This window comes from Gorilla gorilla, chromosome 9 (assembly GCF_029281585.2).
Source record: "Gorilla gorilla gorilla isolate KB3781 chromosome 9, NHGRI_mGorGor1-v2.1_pri, whole genome shotgun sequence".
NCBI classification, from domain to species: Eukaryota; Metazoa; Chordata; class Mammalia; order Primates; family Hominidae; genus Gorilla; species Gorilla gorilla.
Window position 1 is genome coordinate 19809015 of NC_073233.2, and position 15599 is coordinate 19824613.

The following is a 15599-nucleotide window of genomic DNA, read 5'->3' on the forward strand; positions in this document are numbered from 1 at the left end:
CTTTGGTACTCCTCATTCCCTTGTGGAAACTGTCCAAATTCGTTAGTACGGTATCCAAGAGGCCCCTCATGATCGGATTGGTACCTGCTGCCCCAGTTTCATCTGTCATGCTCTCATCATCATTTATGATGAATTCCTTGGAGTCTCCCAAGTTTTAACCTGCCTCAGTGCTCCTGCACGTGTTGGTTGCTGTGCCTGAAATGCTTTCTCCTCCTTACCTCTCTGCCAAGCTAGTTCATATTCATCTCTCAAGACTCAGCTCGGGGTTAACTTGCTCCAGAAGCTGCACCTGGCCCCAGATGAGTTGGTTGCCTCGTGCTTGCCTGTCAAACTTACAACATTTTGCTTTAGCCATTGTTCATCTTGTTGGTTTTCCTGTTAAACTGTGAGCTCCTTGAGGGCAGGGACTTGTCTCTGTAACCCTGGCACATACAGTGGTCTTCAATAAACGTTTTTTTTCAGTGCATGAAGGGAAAGAGTTAGATGGTGTATGAAGGGAAAAAACTGGCCTCAGATCCTAGAAGGAAACTTGAGCCTTTCCCTGCTGGAATGCCTTTTCCTGACAAGCTGTAGCCCTAAAGTCCCTCAAGGCACAACTCTGATGTTGAACTGCAAGTGGATCATGGGATAAACTGGTTTTACTTTAATACATAATAGTATTTCTTCCTCAGTTTTCCCCTTTCCTACTCTCAGATTCCTTTGTTGTAGGTGGCCCAAAGAGGACCCACCCCACTGTTCCAGGGATTCCAGGGGGAACCCGGGCTGGGGCAGGAAAAATAGGCCGAATGATTGCTGAGGAAATCATGGAAATCCACAGGCAAGTAACACCTTCTAGTTCCTCTGTTAAACCAGTGGTTCTCAACCCAGGGAAATTTTTTCCCCCAGGCAATATTTGGCAATGTCAGGAGACATTTTTGGTCTTCACAACTGGGTGGGAGGTTGCTACTTAAACATCCTGTGGATAGAGACCAGGGATGCTGCTTGTTAAACATCCTACAGTAAACAGGACAGTTCCCCCCTCCCCACCCAACAAAGAATTATCCAATCCAAAATGTCAGTAGTGCCTAGATTAAGAAATCCTGCCTTAAATAAAGAAGCTAAACCAAAATAGCCCAGAGCTAAAGAGAATTCTTGAGAAGACTTAACTTTCTTATGGCTCAAGGAGCTTCTCAGTGCGGATAGATGTACCTTTACAGGAATGCAGGAGTAGAGCTGTGAACTATCAGAGTGATCTGGACCCTAACAAAACATTCACTTTTTTTCAATCAAAGAGCTGCCCAGGATTAGTACTAGAAACCAAGCAGATCAGCTAGTTATTACTAGCTGTCTTGGGAGAGACTTCCTTTCCATATGAAAGAGAAGGAGCTTAGAAGCAGTCCACCTGGGTTTGAGTCCTGGGCCTGTCTCTCTACCTGGCTATGCTGAGACTTACTTAACCTCTTGCTCTCTGTTGACTTAAACCATAAAAAGAAAGCACTATTTCCCAAGAATTGTGTTAGGGATTGTGAGGGCACTCAGGAAAGTTCCAGGAACACAGCCTGACACATAGTGAGTGCTTAAAAATTAATTAAATCTGTCTTTAAGAGCAGTCGAGAGGGAAGCAGTTATCCTAAGTCTGTCCAAATTTGGGGAATAGAGAAGGTGGTAACCAGATTCTTCAGAACGAAACTTAATGTAACATAAGAAAAGGAAGAAAACACTGCTGCCACTGGATTCTCTCAGGAGAATTAGAGGCTGGCCTGTTTTCCAATTGGCCCTAAAGGGGCTGTTATCCCCCTATAGGTAACACAGCTCTTTTCCAACCCCACAGGATTAGTGGGTGTGACTTCTGCATCAGGAAGGAGATATGAGGGTAGTGTGCAGTGTAATCAGGTTCAAACCCTATACTTTGCATTTGCATACCCTGTATTTTGCTTGAGACCATCCAAGAACAGTATCAAACAGTCCTTGACCTCAAGAATTTTAAAATCTTTTATAAGTGTATTTTCTTTATGATAACAGGAAAAAGGGAGAGTGCATGGCCCAAAAGCTACATTCATCCATGTAGGAGCTGAGAGTCCTGTGGTTACACAACTGCCATCACACTCTCCCTAAACTGTAGCTGCAATGCCAAGTGATGGATTCTTTCCTGAGGTCCTTCAGCCTGACAAGTATTTAGGTGGATTTCCAGGTCTAAGTCTTCCCTTCCATAAATCTTCTGAGAGATATGCTAGATAAGAAAGGCCTGGACCCATTTTCCATCAACCACTGCCTTTGAAGGCTGCTTTTACTGTCACTACTACTAGGCTACCTTTTAGACCCTGGTGCCCTCCATGTCCTAAGAGTATTCACTAGCTAAACAGTGTTTGTGGAGAAGGGGACAAATTGTTTTCTGTGGATCAGAGGTGGAGGTTGATCTTAGAAGTTCTCCTCCAATTCACCTGGATTCTGTGAGGAAATAAAACTGGCCACTTACTTGAAATTCACCAACTGAATGCAAACTCCAAGGGCTCTGTCGGTGAGATACTTGACTCTAGGGACTGCATTCTAGATCAGGTGCCTGTAGAACAAATCCAGCTTGTCATCTGTTTTTGTAAATAAAGTTTTATTGGAACACAGCCACACCGATTCGTATCTGTGGCTGCTTTCAAGCTGCAGAGGCAGAGTTGAGCATTTGTGACAGACACCATATGGCCTAGAGAGCCTACTATCTGGCCCTTACCGAAAAAGCTTGCCAAACCCTAATCTAGATCTTCATCCCCTTTCTCACCTTTACCCCTTAACAAAGCACATACACTCCACTGAAAAAAGAAAAGGCAGTGTAATTCTCTTTTCTGACAGGATAAGAGGGTCATCACCTTCTAGCTGTGGCTCCAGCCCATTGAACATCACGAGTACGCCTCCCCCTGATGCCTCTTCTCCAGGAGGCAAGAAGGTAAGACTGATGATTCTTAGCCTAAGCTAGAGAACCTCTTGCCCAAGATCTGAAATGCTGGGGGTGGGAGTATGGAATTGCAACTGCGATTGCTGAAACAATTTGGACTACTTCCTCCTTGAAGTAAATGCATCTGTGTGAGGCTGGATACAAAGCATACTGGTAGGGCTAGGGAGGCTTGCTGACATCCTCAGAGGCTTTCTTCCATGTGAGTGGAGGAAGGGAGAAAGAATAAGGAATGGGGAACTGTCAGTTCATTTAATTGAGGGAGCAATTCAAGAGTTCCCATGAGGGAAAGATTATTGAGTACCTCACATAGAAAAGTTTCTCATTCTCTGCCAGGAGTTTTCAAGGGAGAAAATATTAGTGTCTAGGGCAGGCAATGGAAACAGCAATGCCACCAGCAGTGCTTTGGAAATCAAGCCATGCTTTATAGCTGCAGAATACTTGGGGATCTGCTGCCTGGGGGTTCCTTTGGTGTGACAGCATTGGATCCAAGCAGTGGATCAATCACCACCCCTCATGAAGAGCTTGCTATAAGACTACACTATAAATAGGTTTAGGAACCAGTCATTTGTTTTCATCTTTGCCGGAGAACTTATAAGCCTAGGCCCATCTTAATCGTAAATTATAAATCTGTTTATACTGCCTGATGCCAGTAGAGCTTAGGACAGTTTGAAGGCCATCATTTTGGACACAATGGCTTCCTTCCCCATCTCCTAAAACAGACAGAGAGAATATTAGGAATTTCCATAGGCAGGACTCCTAGGGCACAAACCATCAAAAGCAGGGCAAGGATTTTCAAAACTGAGCTCCTCGGAGGTTTGTTCAGGTTACCAAGAGCTGTGGTGTTACCAGGTGGGATGGGCGTGGGGATAGTTGCTAAAGAGAGAGGGTAAGAGCAGAAATCCTGCTTCTACAAGGGCAGCAATACTTCTTTTTTATATAGGAATCTTCTGCAAACATTTCTATTTGAAAAAGGGTTTTGCTCCCCCAAAAAAGGTTGAAAGTTAACAAATTAATGGGTAAGACTACAAAGTAAGAAAGACCTGGGTTCGAAGCTTGGCCTTGCCATGTGCTAGTTATGTGAACTTGTACAACTTTCAAGCCCTAGTTTTCTTTATAATGGAGCTAATACTGGTTAGGGTAGCCAGCATCTTTGCACATGAGGTCCTACTGTGAGATAATATATGTGAAAGTGCTTGGCCCAAAATACCACTGACAGATGAAGTCTGGGCTTGGTGTCCCGTGCCCCCCGCCCCCCTGCCCACAACACACACACTGCTTGCCAGCTGTCTTCTTAGCTGTTCTTCTGTTATACCTCCAGGTCCTTCCTGCATATTGGATCCACCATCTTCTTAGGGTGGTCTTCCAGTCTCTGCTTCTTAAGTTAACTTTTAGGCACTTGACTCCTGGTATTACCAAGGATTCTACTTCTTGGTTTTGAAAGGTTATCAGTCCAATATAGGCTTAAATATTACTCAAAGAACTTTCATATACATTGTCTCATCTCACCTTCACAACATTATAGTGACAAGATCCAGGCTCCTCAGCGTTCGTTTTATAAGTATGGCCCCCAGACTACAATCCTGGGCTCATGGCTTCCAATTCTTTTCACATCAACAACTACCAGAAATCAAAAGCTGTGCTCTGCATCATAAAGCCCCAGCTATTTTTGAGGCACTTATGAAAATTCTCCCTTTTCTTTGAGAAGAATGGATTATAAAATGGATCTGTGAGAAGAAATTTGGATGTGTTCTCACGAGATGAGTCCTGGGCAGCAGGACTTATAAGAAAAGCAGCTTAAACAAGACAGTTAAAACTGACAGCAGTATTAAATGGTGCACCATACCCAGCCCTTTCCAGTCACTTTCAAATTTGGAAGGTCCAAAAATGAACCATTTAGCCTGCAGTTGTTTCAGTCAGGATCAAGCTAAAAAGGAAGCCTAAGTGAGCCTCCATAGGTCGCAGGAGAGTACAGACATCCAGAAGCACTAAGGAAAATTCAGATAAAGCAGCAGTTCTACAAATGTCATCTGCAGTCTTTTTCCAGAAAGAGGGGACACAAGATCCTTTTAAGGGTCTGCAAGGTTAAAGCTATTTTCTTAATAACATTAAAACGTTAATTTTTTCCCTGTATTGATAATGTGCACTATTCATGCTAAAAGCACCGTTGGGTAAAACTGCTGGCATTTTACAAAAATCAGACAAGTGGCACCAAACTATACTAGTAGTCATTGTATTCTTCACCATCACACACTCACAGTAAAAAAATAGTTTAAAGCCAGTTTCATTTAAGATTGTCCATCATAGCTAGGTGCAGTGGCTCACCCCTGTAATCTCAGCACTCTGGGAGCTGAGGCAGGCAAACTGCTTGAGTCCAGCAGTTCCAGGCAAGTCTGGGCAACATACAGAAATCCCATCTCTACTAAACAATACAAAAAATTATCCAGGTTTGGTGGTGTACCTGTAATCCCAGCTACTCGGGGGACTGAGGTGGGAGAATCACCTGAGCCCAGGAGGTTGAGGCTGCAGTGAGCTGAGATTGTGCCACTGTACTCCAGCCTGGGCAACCAGAGTGAGACCCTATCAAGGAGGGAAGGAGGAAAGGGAGGGAGGGAGGGAGGGAAAATGTCCATCATTACTTCTATAAAATTCTCAAGCACACATCTTTTTAATGCTCTGTGACAGAAGTACACAGAAAGAACTTGTGCTGCATACCAAAGTATGATGTTTGTCTCAAAAACTACTTGTGTGATTAAGTTGTGAGTTGAACTAGCTACTGTTTTCATTGGACACCATTTTTATTGTATATGGTCATTCGGTTTTGGGTATTTAGAATACTTTTTTTTTGGAAATGAATGAAGTGAACCTGTCACTTCAAGGAAAATGACTGACATTTGTTGCCAATGATAAAATCTGAGCTTTCAAGCAAAAATTGGAATTTTTAGAAAACTTGTCTCTGCTACTTTGACCTTGAGATCTTCCTAAAACTTAAAAAATGTGGTTGATGAGATAGGGAGTATTAACAATAGTGATATTTTGATGCTGTATAATGAAATGTGTTAATATATAGAAGATCTCCATAACTCAGTGAACCAATATTTTGTAACTAAACAATGCAAGGTATTTCAAAATCATGTAAGGGTAAAAGATCCATCCTAAGTGCCAAGATATAAAGAGTACAAAACATTCATTGATATGGTTTCAGATTCCACGTTGCAACTCACCTTTAAGAAACTTCTACGTGTCAAATTTTGAAATGGTATCAAAAAAGAATACAATTATTTGAAAAGTCTATTAAAATATGCCTCCCTTTTCCAACTACTTATCTGTGGGAGGTTGGATTTCCTTCATATACTTGAATCACAAGACGTTATCTAAATAGACTGAATGGAAAAACATATATGAGAATCCAGTTAAAAATTATTAAGCCAGACATTAGATTTGCAAAAATGTAAGATAATACTCTGCCCGGTAATTTTTTGTTATTGTTTTAGAAAATAGTTATTTTTCATTAAAATACTATTCATTATTTATGTTAACATGTAGCGGGTTTATTACATTTAAGAAATCTATTAGTTTTAATTTCAAATACAGTAAATATTGATAAATACAGCCTACATAAGCAAAAGTTCTTTGGAGTCCTCAATGATTTGTTTAAGAGTGTAAAAGTGTCCCTAGACCAAAACGTTGCTGTGGAAATAAAGTAAGTTATAATGCCACCTACTGGCAAGGCTTGAAATCACTGCTGCTCCTGAAAGCAGCAGCTACCCAACTGTTTCCTCACGTATATCCAGATAGGTCTCAAAAGAATGCTCTTCTTTGAGACTCAGCCAGGGGAAGGCAGCTGGGGTGAGTGGGGGAGATTTTGAGACAGAGTTCTCTTACTGAGTAGTAGTAATAATCCTCCCCAGTAGCCTGTCTTAACTTAAACCACAGGCTACTGAAGTTGGCACCTGTAGTATAAGATTTACTTCTAAGTGTTTTCTTCATTTGACTCCTTAGAGCTGTGTCTCTTCATAGCTTGTTAACTCCACTTTTTCTTCTTCAGAAATATCTGTCACTATAAGATGTTTTATTCCCTTATAGGGGAAATGTCTAGCTGGGCTCATTGAAGTTTAGGCATTGGTCCTAAAGAAATATGTGGGCATCATGATTCCAGGCAGTTGAATGCTCTTGGGATTTTATTCAGCCTTTAAGTTGCCTCTGTGGGCTCACTAAAATGAAGAGAAAAGAATAGTTCGGGGGAGAGGTTTTTTCTTACTCTGACCATGTCTGTCTAACAGTTCCTTGTTTGAAATCATCCAATAGAAAACTGAAGCCATTTGAAGCTTCTCCCCACCCCATGCTTCATTTTCCTTTTGGCATTGCTCATAATACTGATTCAAACTTCACACTTCCCTCCTTTTGTTTGTAGATTTTAAATGGAGGGACTCCAGACATTCCTTCCAGTGGCCTACTATCAGGCCAGGCTCAGGAGAACCCAGGTTATCCATATTCTGATAGTTCTTCTATTCTTGGTAAGTGGCATCATTATTCGTTTCCATTGCAATGAGCTTGCAAAACATCTTACATAAAGTCAATTTTAAGAACTGAACTGTATGAAACAAGCTAATCCTAGATAAATTTGATAGGAACGGAATAAAAGTTTAAAATTTGTTTAAATCTCTAAAAAGACTTCAGTGTTTGAGTTTTGGTGGAGGTCCAAGTTTGTGCCTGGAACTCGAGGAGGCTTACAGCTACCTAGACATAGGCTTTCTCCCATGTGGGGCATAATCTCTTCAGAGAGGCGGCTAATGAAGGTTCAGAGATAATGCCTAGAAGCGTGATTAGTAAGCATATCAGAAGGTATTAAAAGTCATTAAGTGAAAAGAGTTTGCTTTTCCCATCACATCCATCTTTTTCTCCACTTGTCTTTCTAGATCTGTTTTTTTCCTAAACTCTCCCTTCCTATTTGCCTTTCTTTTTGTAACTCCTCTTAACTGGTTACATCAGATTATTAAAATAAGCTCGACTCAAATATTTTTAACATTTACTAAATTTTAAGCACTTTGTACTTATTTCTAAAATGATCATTTGATTCCTTAGAGCTGTGTCTCTTCACAACGTAACCCCACTTATTTCTTACATATTTTTAAAAAATTGGTTCTTTCCTCTGAAAAACAGCAATATAAAAAAAGATAGCCATGCAGCCCAAAAAGCAGCATCTCACCCTACCATTAAATGTAACTTTCTTATTAAAAATGTGCTTAGGAATTGCTTACTTAATCTGAAGATGCTTTAAAAAAGAAATCACTGACCAGTCTTTATCTCCTCCCACAGGTGAGAACCCCCACATAGGTATAGACATGATTGACAACGACCAAGGATCAAGTAGTCCCAGTAATGATGAGGCAGCAATGGCTGTCATCATGAGCCTCTTGGAAGCAGATGCTGGACTGGGTGGCCCTGTTGACTTTAGTGACTTGCCATGGCCGCTGTAAACACTACATGTTGCTTTGGCAACAGCTATAGTATCAAAGTGCATTACTGGTGGAGTTTTACAGTCTGTGAAGCTTACTGGATAAGGAGAGAATAGCTTTTATGTACTGACTTCATAAAAGCCATCTCAGAGCCATTGATACAAGTCAATCTTACTATATGTAACTTCAGACAAAGTGGAACTAAGCCTGCTCCAGTGTTTCCTCATCATTGATTATTGGGCTAGCTGTGGATAGCTTGCATTAATTGTATATTTTGGATTCTGTTTGTGTTGAATTTTTTAATCATTGTGCACAGAAGCATCATTGGTAGCTTTTATATGCAAATGGTCATTTCAGAGGTATGGTGTTTTTACACTACAAAGAAGTCCCCCATGTGGATATTTCTTATACTAATTGTATCATAAAGCCGTTTATTCTTCCTTGTAAGAATCCTTTACTATAAATATGGGTTAAAGTATAATGTACTAGACAGTTAAATATTTTTAATAAATGTTTCCCTTGTTCTATAAATACTGTTCACATTTCAAATAATTAGAAAAAAAATCCTACGTGTTGCAGGGCTGGATTATAAGTTTCTACAGTGGATGTTCAAGGATGATCTACGCCAGTAGCATTTGTGGTGCTTTTCTGGCCTTCATAACGATTCTGGGCTTGCATAATTTCCCCATGCTACTAGCTTAGCTGTGTTGTTAAAATAGTTCATTTCTAAGTTGTTGCAATTTTAATTTATGTGAGAACAAAGATGCTACTGCTTATCCACAAACATCAAATCCTCTGAAATTATAAATTCAAGATTATATTTAACAAATTGGCTTCTCTAATGCTGCACCTCTCTAATAAATACTACTTCAGTTATATAGTAAGTGACCCCAGTCCTAAAGCACCTAAATATTTGATTCCTTCTTGAATTGGACCACAGAATATTTAGAATAGCATTTGCATAAATAATTTGCTAAGCAAAGTAGCATGGTATAATGGAAAAAGCACTGAACTAGTATGAGAAACTGGCTCTGAAACTTAGGGTGACTATATGACCTAGTAAAGTCATTTTGCCCTTCATATCAAGTTGGACTAGAAGATACTCTTTTCAGCTCTAATAAATATTGTTTTGATTTATAGTATATTTTATAATTAGGGAATTTAAATGCCTCATCACACATATAGTAAAAGTTCCTTGAGCTACTATTTCTAATAATACTTATACCACCGAGATGGGAAATTATGAGACTAAAAATCTGGTCAACGTGGTTATAAATTTGGTCAGAAACATTAAAACAATGGAATTTTATTTTGATGAAAAACTCAAGTTTACAATCATTTAGTAAATGAAGAGCAAACACTTCATTTTCCTATCCCATAACTCTTAAGAAAAAAAAAGCATTAGTAAATAAATATCTGTGAACAGATTAAGGGTAAGGCAGACTGGATATTAAACCACCTCTGACATTCACACTCCCTGCATGTGACTCACTCTAAAGGGTGAAACGGCCCTGGAGATAACTGAACTGGTAAGATATGGGCATTAAATCTCATCCTGATAATTCAGATAAGCCCAAGATAAATACTTTTTGCTCATCAAGGGCAGCAAACTATACAAATTTTACTGGAGGAATACTTTGACAGAAGCACTTAAATTATATTGTGCATCACAACTATAAAATGGCTTGAACATTTCCATTTAACCACCATTTATAAAGTGCAACTATATATTACTCTGCATTTTATCTGAGGTGTGATGAATATCAGTCCAAACTGAAAGTACCCCAGCTGCCAATTTCCACCACTTCTGAAAAGACCTAAGCTGTGTGAAAAAGGACCATCCCCCATACAAAGAACCAATTTCACAAACCTACTGGTAAACAAATACATTTATATAACTGGAACTTCAAAATGCTAGAGTTGTACTCATTTAAAAAAAAAAACCATTCAGCTACCTTTGGTCTTTAAAAAAGCCTACACTGCAATATCCTAAACATTGTTATGTGCATCTCACAATGAAGAAGAGTGGCCTTGCAGTGCAGAATGAGGAGAGTACAACGTCACTGTGAAGAGTAGCATGCTATGGTTTCAAGGAAAATCAGCATCACAGCATTGGATTCTGTGCATCAGGATCGAGGTCACTGTTGCCAGAAGGGGGATGGATAGGGAGAATATCCAGCTCATCCACTTGTGGAGTTGGGTGCATGACTACCAGCTGGTCCTGGGGAATGTCTGCTGCAGCTGCTGCAAGATTGGTGATAGATTTACTCTTTACACACTGAAAGTCTACATGCCGACTCTTTCCTTCTTCCTTCTCCCAGGACATTCGAATAAAGGGTCTTTGGACATAGTTGTAGATCACTTCTGGGCGGCCTCCAGGCCTTTTCTTTACTTTTTCTTTGTATGTAGGATAACCTGAAAGAAAGAAAGATTTTAAAAACTGAGGAGACACACACGGACCTCTCACCCAATTTTGCCTTAGAAAGCTTTTCTGCTATAGATCCTAAAGAAGCAAATTTAAAACGAAGTGAAAACGATATTCCATCCACCTATTCATCAGTTCATGAGCCAGACATGAAAACCCTACTGATGTAATTCATAAAATCTTCTATCATTCTTTCAATTACTCAATATATCAACCATCAAAAAAAATTATTAAAGTAGGAGTATGTTGGAGCAGATCTTGGTCTCTAGCTATGTATCCTTTTTTTTTTTGACATGGAGTCTCACTTTGTCACCCAGGCTGGAGTGCCATGGTGTGATCTTGGTTTACTGCAACCTCTGCCTCCCAGGTTCAAGCAATTCTCCCACCTCAGTCTCCAGAGTAGCGGGGATTACAGGCATGTGCCACCATGCCTGGCTAATTTTTGTGTTTTTAGTAGAGAGGGGGTTTCACCACGTTGCCCAGGCTGGTCTCGAACTCCTGACCTCAAGTGATCTGCCTCGGCCTCCCAAATTGCTGGGATTACAGGCGCAAGCCACCATGCCGGCCTCTAGCTACGTATCCTTATATTCTCGTCACAGGATTACCTGGCCTACAGGCCTGGAATTTAGCCACATTAGCCTTCTAGTTTCCTTAAACCTACATCTCGTCTTTATATTGCTCTGAGTTTTTTCTTTTCTTTTTGTTAAATGAAAAAGCTGTACAGCTCTCCAGGTGGTTCTAGATACTTCTGCATCTAGATCAGCAAGGCCAATATTTTAACCTCCCATATCATTTTAACATTACTACTCCCAGCAACCAAGTATTCAATTTACAGTCACATTCCCGAAGCAGCGTTCCCTGATTAATAGTACCTAATATTACCTTCCTCTTTTGGAACATAGTCACTTAAAAGTAAGGACAACCCTAGATTTGAAAAAAAAAATTAGTTATTTACTAGTAAGGCCACTTCTCCGAAGATCAACTGTCCTTAAGAAACTATTATAGACCCCTTCCCTCCTTTCTTCTAGTAAGAATTAACTAGTTTGGGATTGGCAAACATTTTCTGTAAAGGTCCAGAGTAAATACTTCAGGCTTGTAGGCCACATGGTTTCTACTAGAACTACTTTTCACTCTGCCACTGTAAAGTGAAATCAGCCACAGAGAATACGTAAATGAATGAGCACGTGTATGTTTTTCTTTTTTTTTTTTTTTTTGGAGACGGAGTCTCTGTCACCCAGGCTGGAATGCAGTGGTGCTATCTCAGCTCACTGCAACTTCTGTCTTCCGGGTTCAAGAGATTCTCCTGCCTCAGCCTCTCGAGTAGCTGGGACTACAGGCACCTGCCACCACACCTGGCTAATTTTTGTATTGTTGGTAGAGATGGGGTTTCACCATGTTGGCCAGAATGATCTCAAACTCCCGACCTCCAGTGATCCTCAGCTTCCCAAAGTGCTGGGATTACAGGTGTGAGCCACTGAGCCCAGCCACATGTGTATGTTTCAATAAAACTTTATAAAAAAGAGGCAATGAGCTGATTTTGGCCCATAGGCCAAAGTTAGACCATAGTTAGAATCAGAAAAAAATAGAATGGTCTCACATAGTAGGGGATCAATTAATGATTACTGCATAAGGGAATGTATGTAGGCATCGTTGGTAGCTAGTACAAATAGCCATGTGTGGAGTATGTGTGTATGTGGTGGGAGTGAGATAGGTGCAGCAGGTGAACAAAACTGAAAATCTAAAAACCTGTAGAATGTCTTCATTTCATACTTTTGGTCAATTACCTCTGAAGGCAACACCAGAAATCAGAAAGGTCTCCATCTCCATTCCCTTGTCCTTGATTCCTCCTGGACTATTAGAAAGACTTTAAAATTCCCATCTCCTTGTATTCTGTCCCCACACAAAATAACCACTCCAGACAAATGTAATCATATTACAATCCTTGCTTAAAAACTACCAATGGTTTCCTCGTGCTTAATGGGAAGGTCTGTACTCCTTAGAATATTATACAAGGTTTTTTTACAACCTGGTTCCATATCTACTTACTGTCATCTACTATCATGCTACACTCTAACTCTAGAGTTCTTAAATACACCTGCCATATTAAGCTTTCCCCAAACATGCTTTTACACAAATTGTTCTGCTGCCTCTTCCCTCTCAGCCTCCTGATCCCTGCGCTCCACCTTCTTTTATCCCTGGCAAAAACATTAAGACTCTCCACACAGTTAATCATTCACTTCTTATGCTCCATAGCACTCCCATATGTTAACAATACTTAACAGAACTAAACTGTAATTACCTTTTTGTATGTCTGACTCTCTGACCTAAATAATGAGTTCCTATATGGCAAAGCCAGTGTCTTTGTTGGTGTATCCTCAGTGCCTAGCATAGTACCTGATACACTGCAGGTGCTAAACAAATATTTGAACAAAGAGTGAATGAACTACCAGGATATGCCAGTTATAAGTAATAACCTCTTCCAATATCCATCTTACTCAACATTTTTTCCTTTAAAAATAAAGTAAAATCAGCCCTTTGGGAGGCCAATGCAGGCGGATCATGAGGTCAACAGATCGACTCCATCCTGGCCAACATGGTGAAACCCCATCTCTACTAAAAATACAAAAATTAGCTGGGTGTGGTGGCGTGCGCCTGTAGTCCCAGCTACTCGGGAGGCTGAGACAGGAGAGTCACTTGAACCCAGGAGGCGGAGGCTGCAGTGAGCTGAGGTTGTGCCACCGCATTCCAGCCTGGTGACAGAGCGAGACCCTGTCAGATAGATGGATAAATAGACAGACAGAAGACAGACAGACAGACAGATAGATAGATAGACAGACAGACAGACAGACAGACAGATAGGGCAAGCCTGCCCCTGACTTGCAGATTTACCAACCTATTTAGTCAACAGTTAATGGTTTAGCAGCTACTGCATCACAAAACTGTAATGCCAGATCACTCCCTTAAGGTATTTATGGTCTACTGAGAGTCATTAAATTGTTCATAAAGTCAAAGAATATTCCAAACAGCAAATATACGTACATAAGAGAAAGTGTTAAAGCAATAGTGGAAGCGTAAAGAATTCAGAAGATGAATGAGATTCTAATCGACTAAAATAGAAAAAGCTTCTTGAATGCCTTCCTTAATCTTCATGCATGAGCAAGACTGGGATGGGCAGAAACAAGGGGAGTGCAAGGTAGGCAGAGAGTATCATTCTAAGGAGAGAATGGCATCAGGTAAGCTACAGAGGCAGGAACACAGAAGATGGTTTAGGAGACCCTAACACATGTATGACTGGAGCAGAAAGTGTACTGGGAAATAGCTGGAGGTAACATTAGAAGACAGATTATCGTCAAATGGAGGACAGCCATGAGTAAATTCTACTCTTTAATAAAGAGTAAATTATACTCTTTATTAAAAGAGAAGCTCAGATTTTTTTTTTTAGCTTAGTTTGTTCAAATCTTGCAGAGAACAAAATTTTGTATGCACTTCCAGAAACATGGAATTGGGAAATGAGAGGTTCTGTATATAGGTGAACTTTCAGTGATAAGAGCCAGTCCTACTACTGTCTTGCCATTCCTGCCCAGGATGCAGAGGGTAGACTAATTCACAATCCCATCCAATTAAAGACTTCATTACTTTGCCTCGCATTTCCTATATTCTATGGGAACTGTAATTCCACAATTATTTTAGAGTTTGTTGTCTTAAACTTCAGGTTCTGTTCTAAGTCTCAGCCAATTACTCTGACAGAAGAGAGCTTTCTACTGAGTTCAGGACAAGGACTAATGATGGGAGTTAAGGCCACATCCAGTATGGTCTGCTCGATGGGGTAGCAGTAGTCCTAAACTGCCTTAAGAACCCAACCCTAGGAGGTTGAGAGATGTTGTTCCATTAAGGGATAAGTGAAACAAACAAAATGAAAAACCCCAAAGAAGTGCCTTTTGGTGGAATTGTGGTGTGGAGAATGATTTAGGTAAGAATTATTTGTGCTTTTCCACGACACATTTGTGTTTAACAACAGCAATAAACCCAAAAAGCCTGCTTATAAAAGTAAGTAGAAGAGGCCTTAGGTAGGCCTGACTATAGCAATCTCTCAATATGAATATGGGACCACAGAGCTAAAATTATTTTTTGAATACTTCCGGCCTTATATTTCACCTTTTCTCACATATCCAAGTTCTCTCTGGTCCTCCTCATGTCTCTTATACACCAACCCAATCTAGCTCCCATAAAAGTCAACACATTTAATATTCTAATAAACTTTTTTTAAGGGACTTGGGATTGGTATGGCAGGGGCATAGAAATGGTGGGGGAGGATAGTAACAAAATGGCTAACTTGGAAATCTCAATTTTTTTTCTGTAATTCCAGGAAAGTCTCAACACGTCTGCTGGGGTTATGACTATTCTACTTATTTTTTCAAGAGGTAAAAGTAATAGACTTGATAAGAAAATACGGCTATTGGTGTACATATTAGTGGAGAAAGAAAAGAGTGCTTCAGTACATAGAAGCAGTTATTGAAAAAAAGAACAGAAGAGCCTGGTTACTTACCGTCCTGCCAAAGTCAAGCCCAATATCACAGATTGTAGTACACAGGCAAATAATATTGGCTATTTAAGTGGAATTTTTTTAATTTTAAATTTTAAATTTTTAAAATTTCTACTTAAAATAATATTTCAAAACCACTCACAGACTCAAATCACACAGACTTGGATTCAAGACCTGGCTCTGCTATTTATTCCCCAAAAAACTTTAATAAGTATTTAACCTTTTAAGCTTTAGCTTCTTTCTCTTAAAAAC

General features: G+C 40.1%; 2 protein-coding genes across 20 annotated transcripts in view; one reads left to right on the forward strand and one right to left on the reverse strand.

Moving 5' to 3' along the window:
• BMAL1 (basic helix-loop-helix ARNT like 1) overlaps window positions 1-8910 on the forward strand; it is a 108813-nt gene extending 99903 nt beyond the window's left edge. For 9 of the 15 annotated variants that reach the window (XM_063710981.1, XM_063710977.1, XM_063710978.1 and 6 more), the window contains 4 exons: window positions 694-817; window positions 2821-2914; window positions 7335-7437; window positions 8240-8910. In XM_063710981.1, coding sequence (XP_063567051.1) covers window positions 694-817; window positions 2821-2914; window positions 7335-7437; window positions 8240-8400 — 482 coding nt within the window. In that variant the 3' untranslated portion in view covers window positions 8401-8910. The remainder of the gene's footprint in view (window positions 1-693; window positions 818-2820; window positions 2915-7334; window positions 7438-8239) is intronic. The other 6 variants (XM_055356504.2, XM_063710979.1, XM_055356501.2 and 3 more) reach the window with 1 other exon arrangement.
• Window positions 8911-9669: 759 nt separating this feature from the next.
• BTBD10 (BTB domain containing 10) overlaps window positions 9670-15599 on the reverse strand; it is a 77594-nt gene continuing 71664 nt past the window's right edge. For all 5 annotated transcript variants that reach the window (XM_019037559.3, XM_019037560.3, XM_063710987.1 and 2 more), the window contains one exon: window positions 9670-10794. In XM_019037559.3, the coding sequence (XP_018893104.1) occupies window positions 10484-10794 (311 nt within the window). In that variant the 3' untranslated portion in view covers window positions 9670-10483. The remainder of the gene's footprint in view (window positions 10795-15599) is intronic.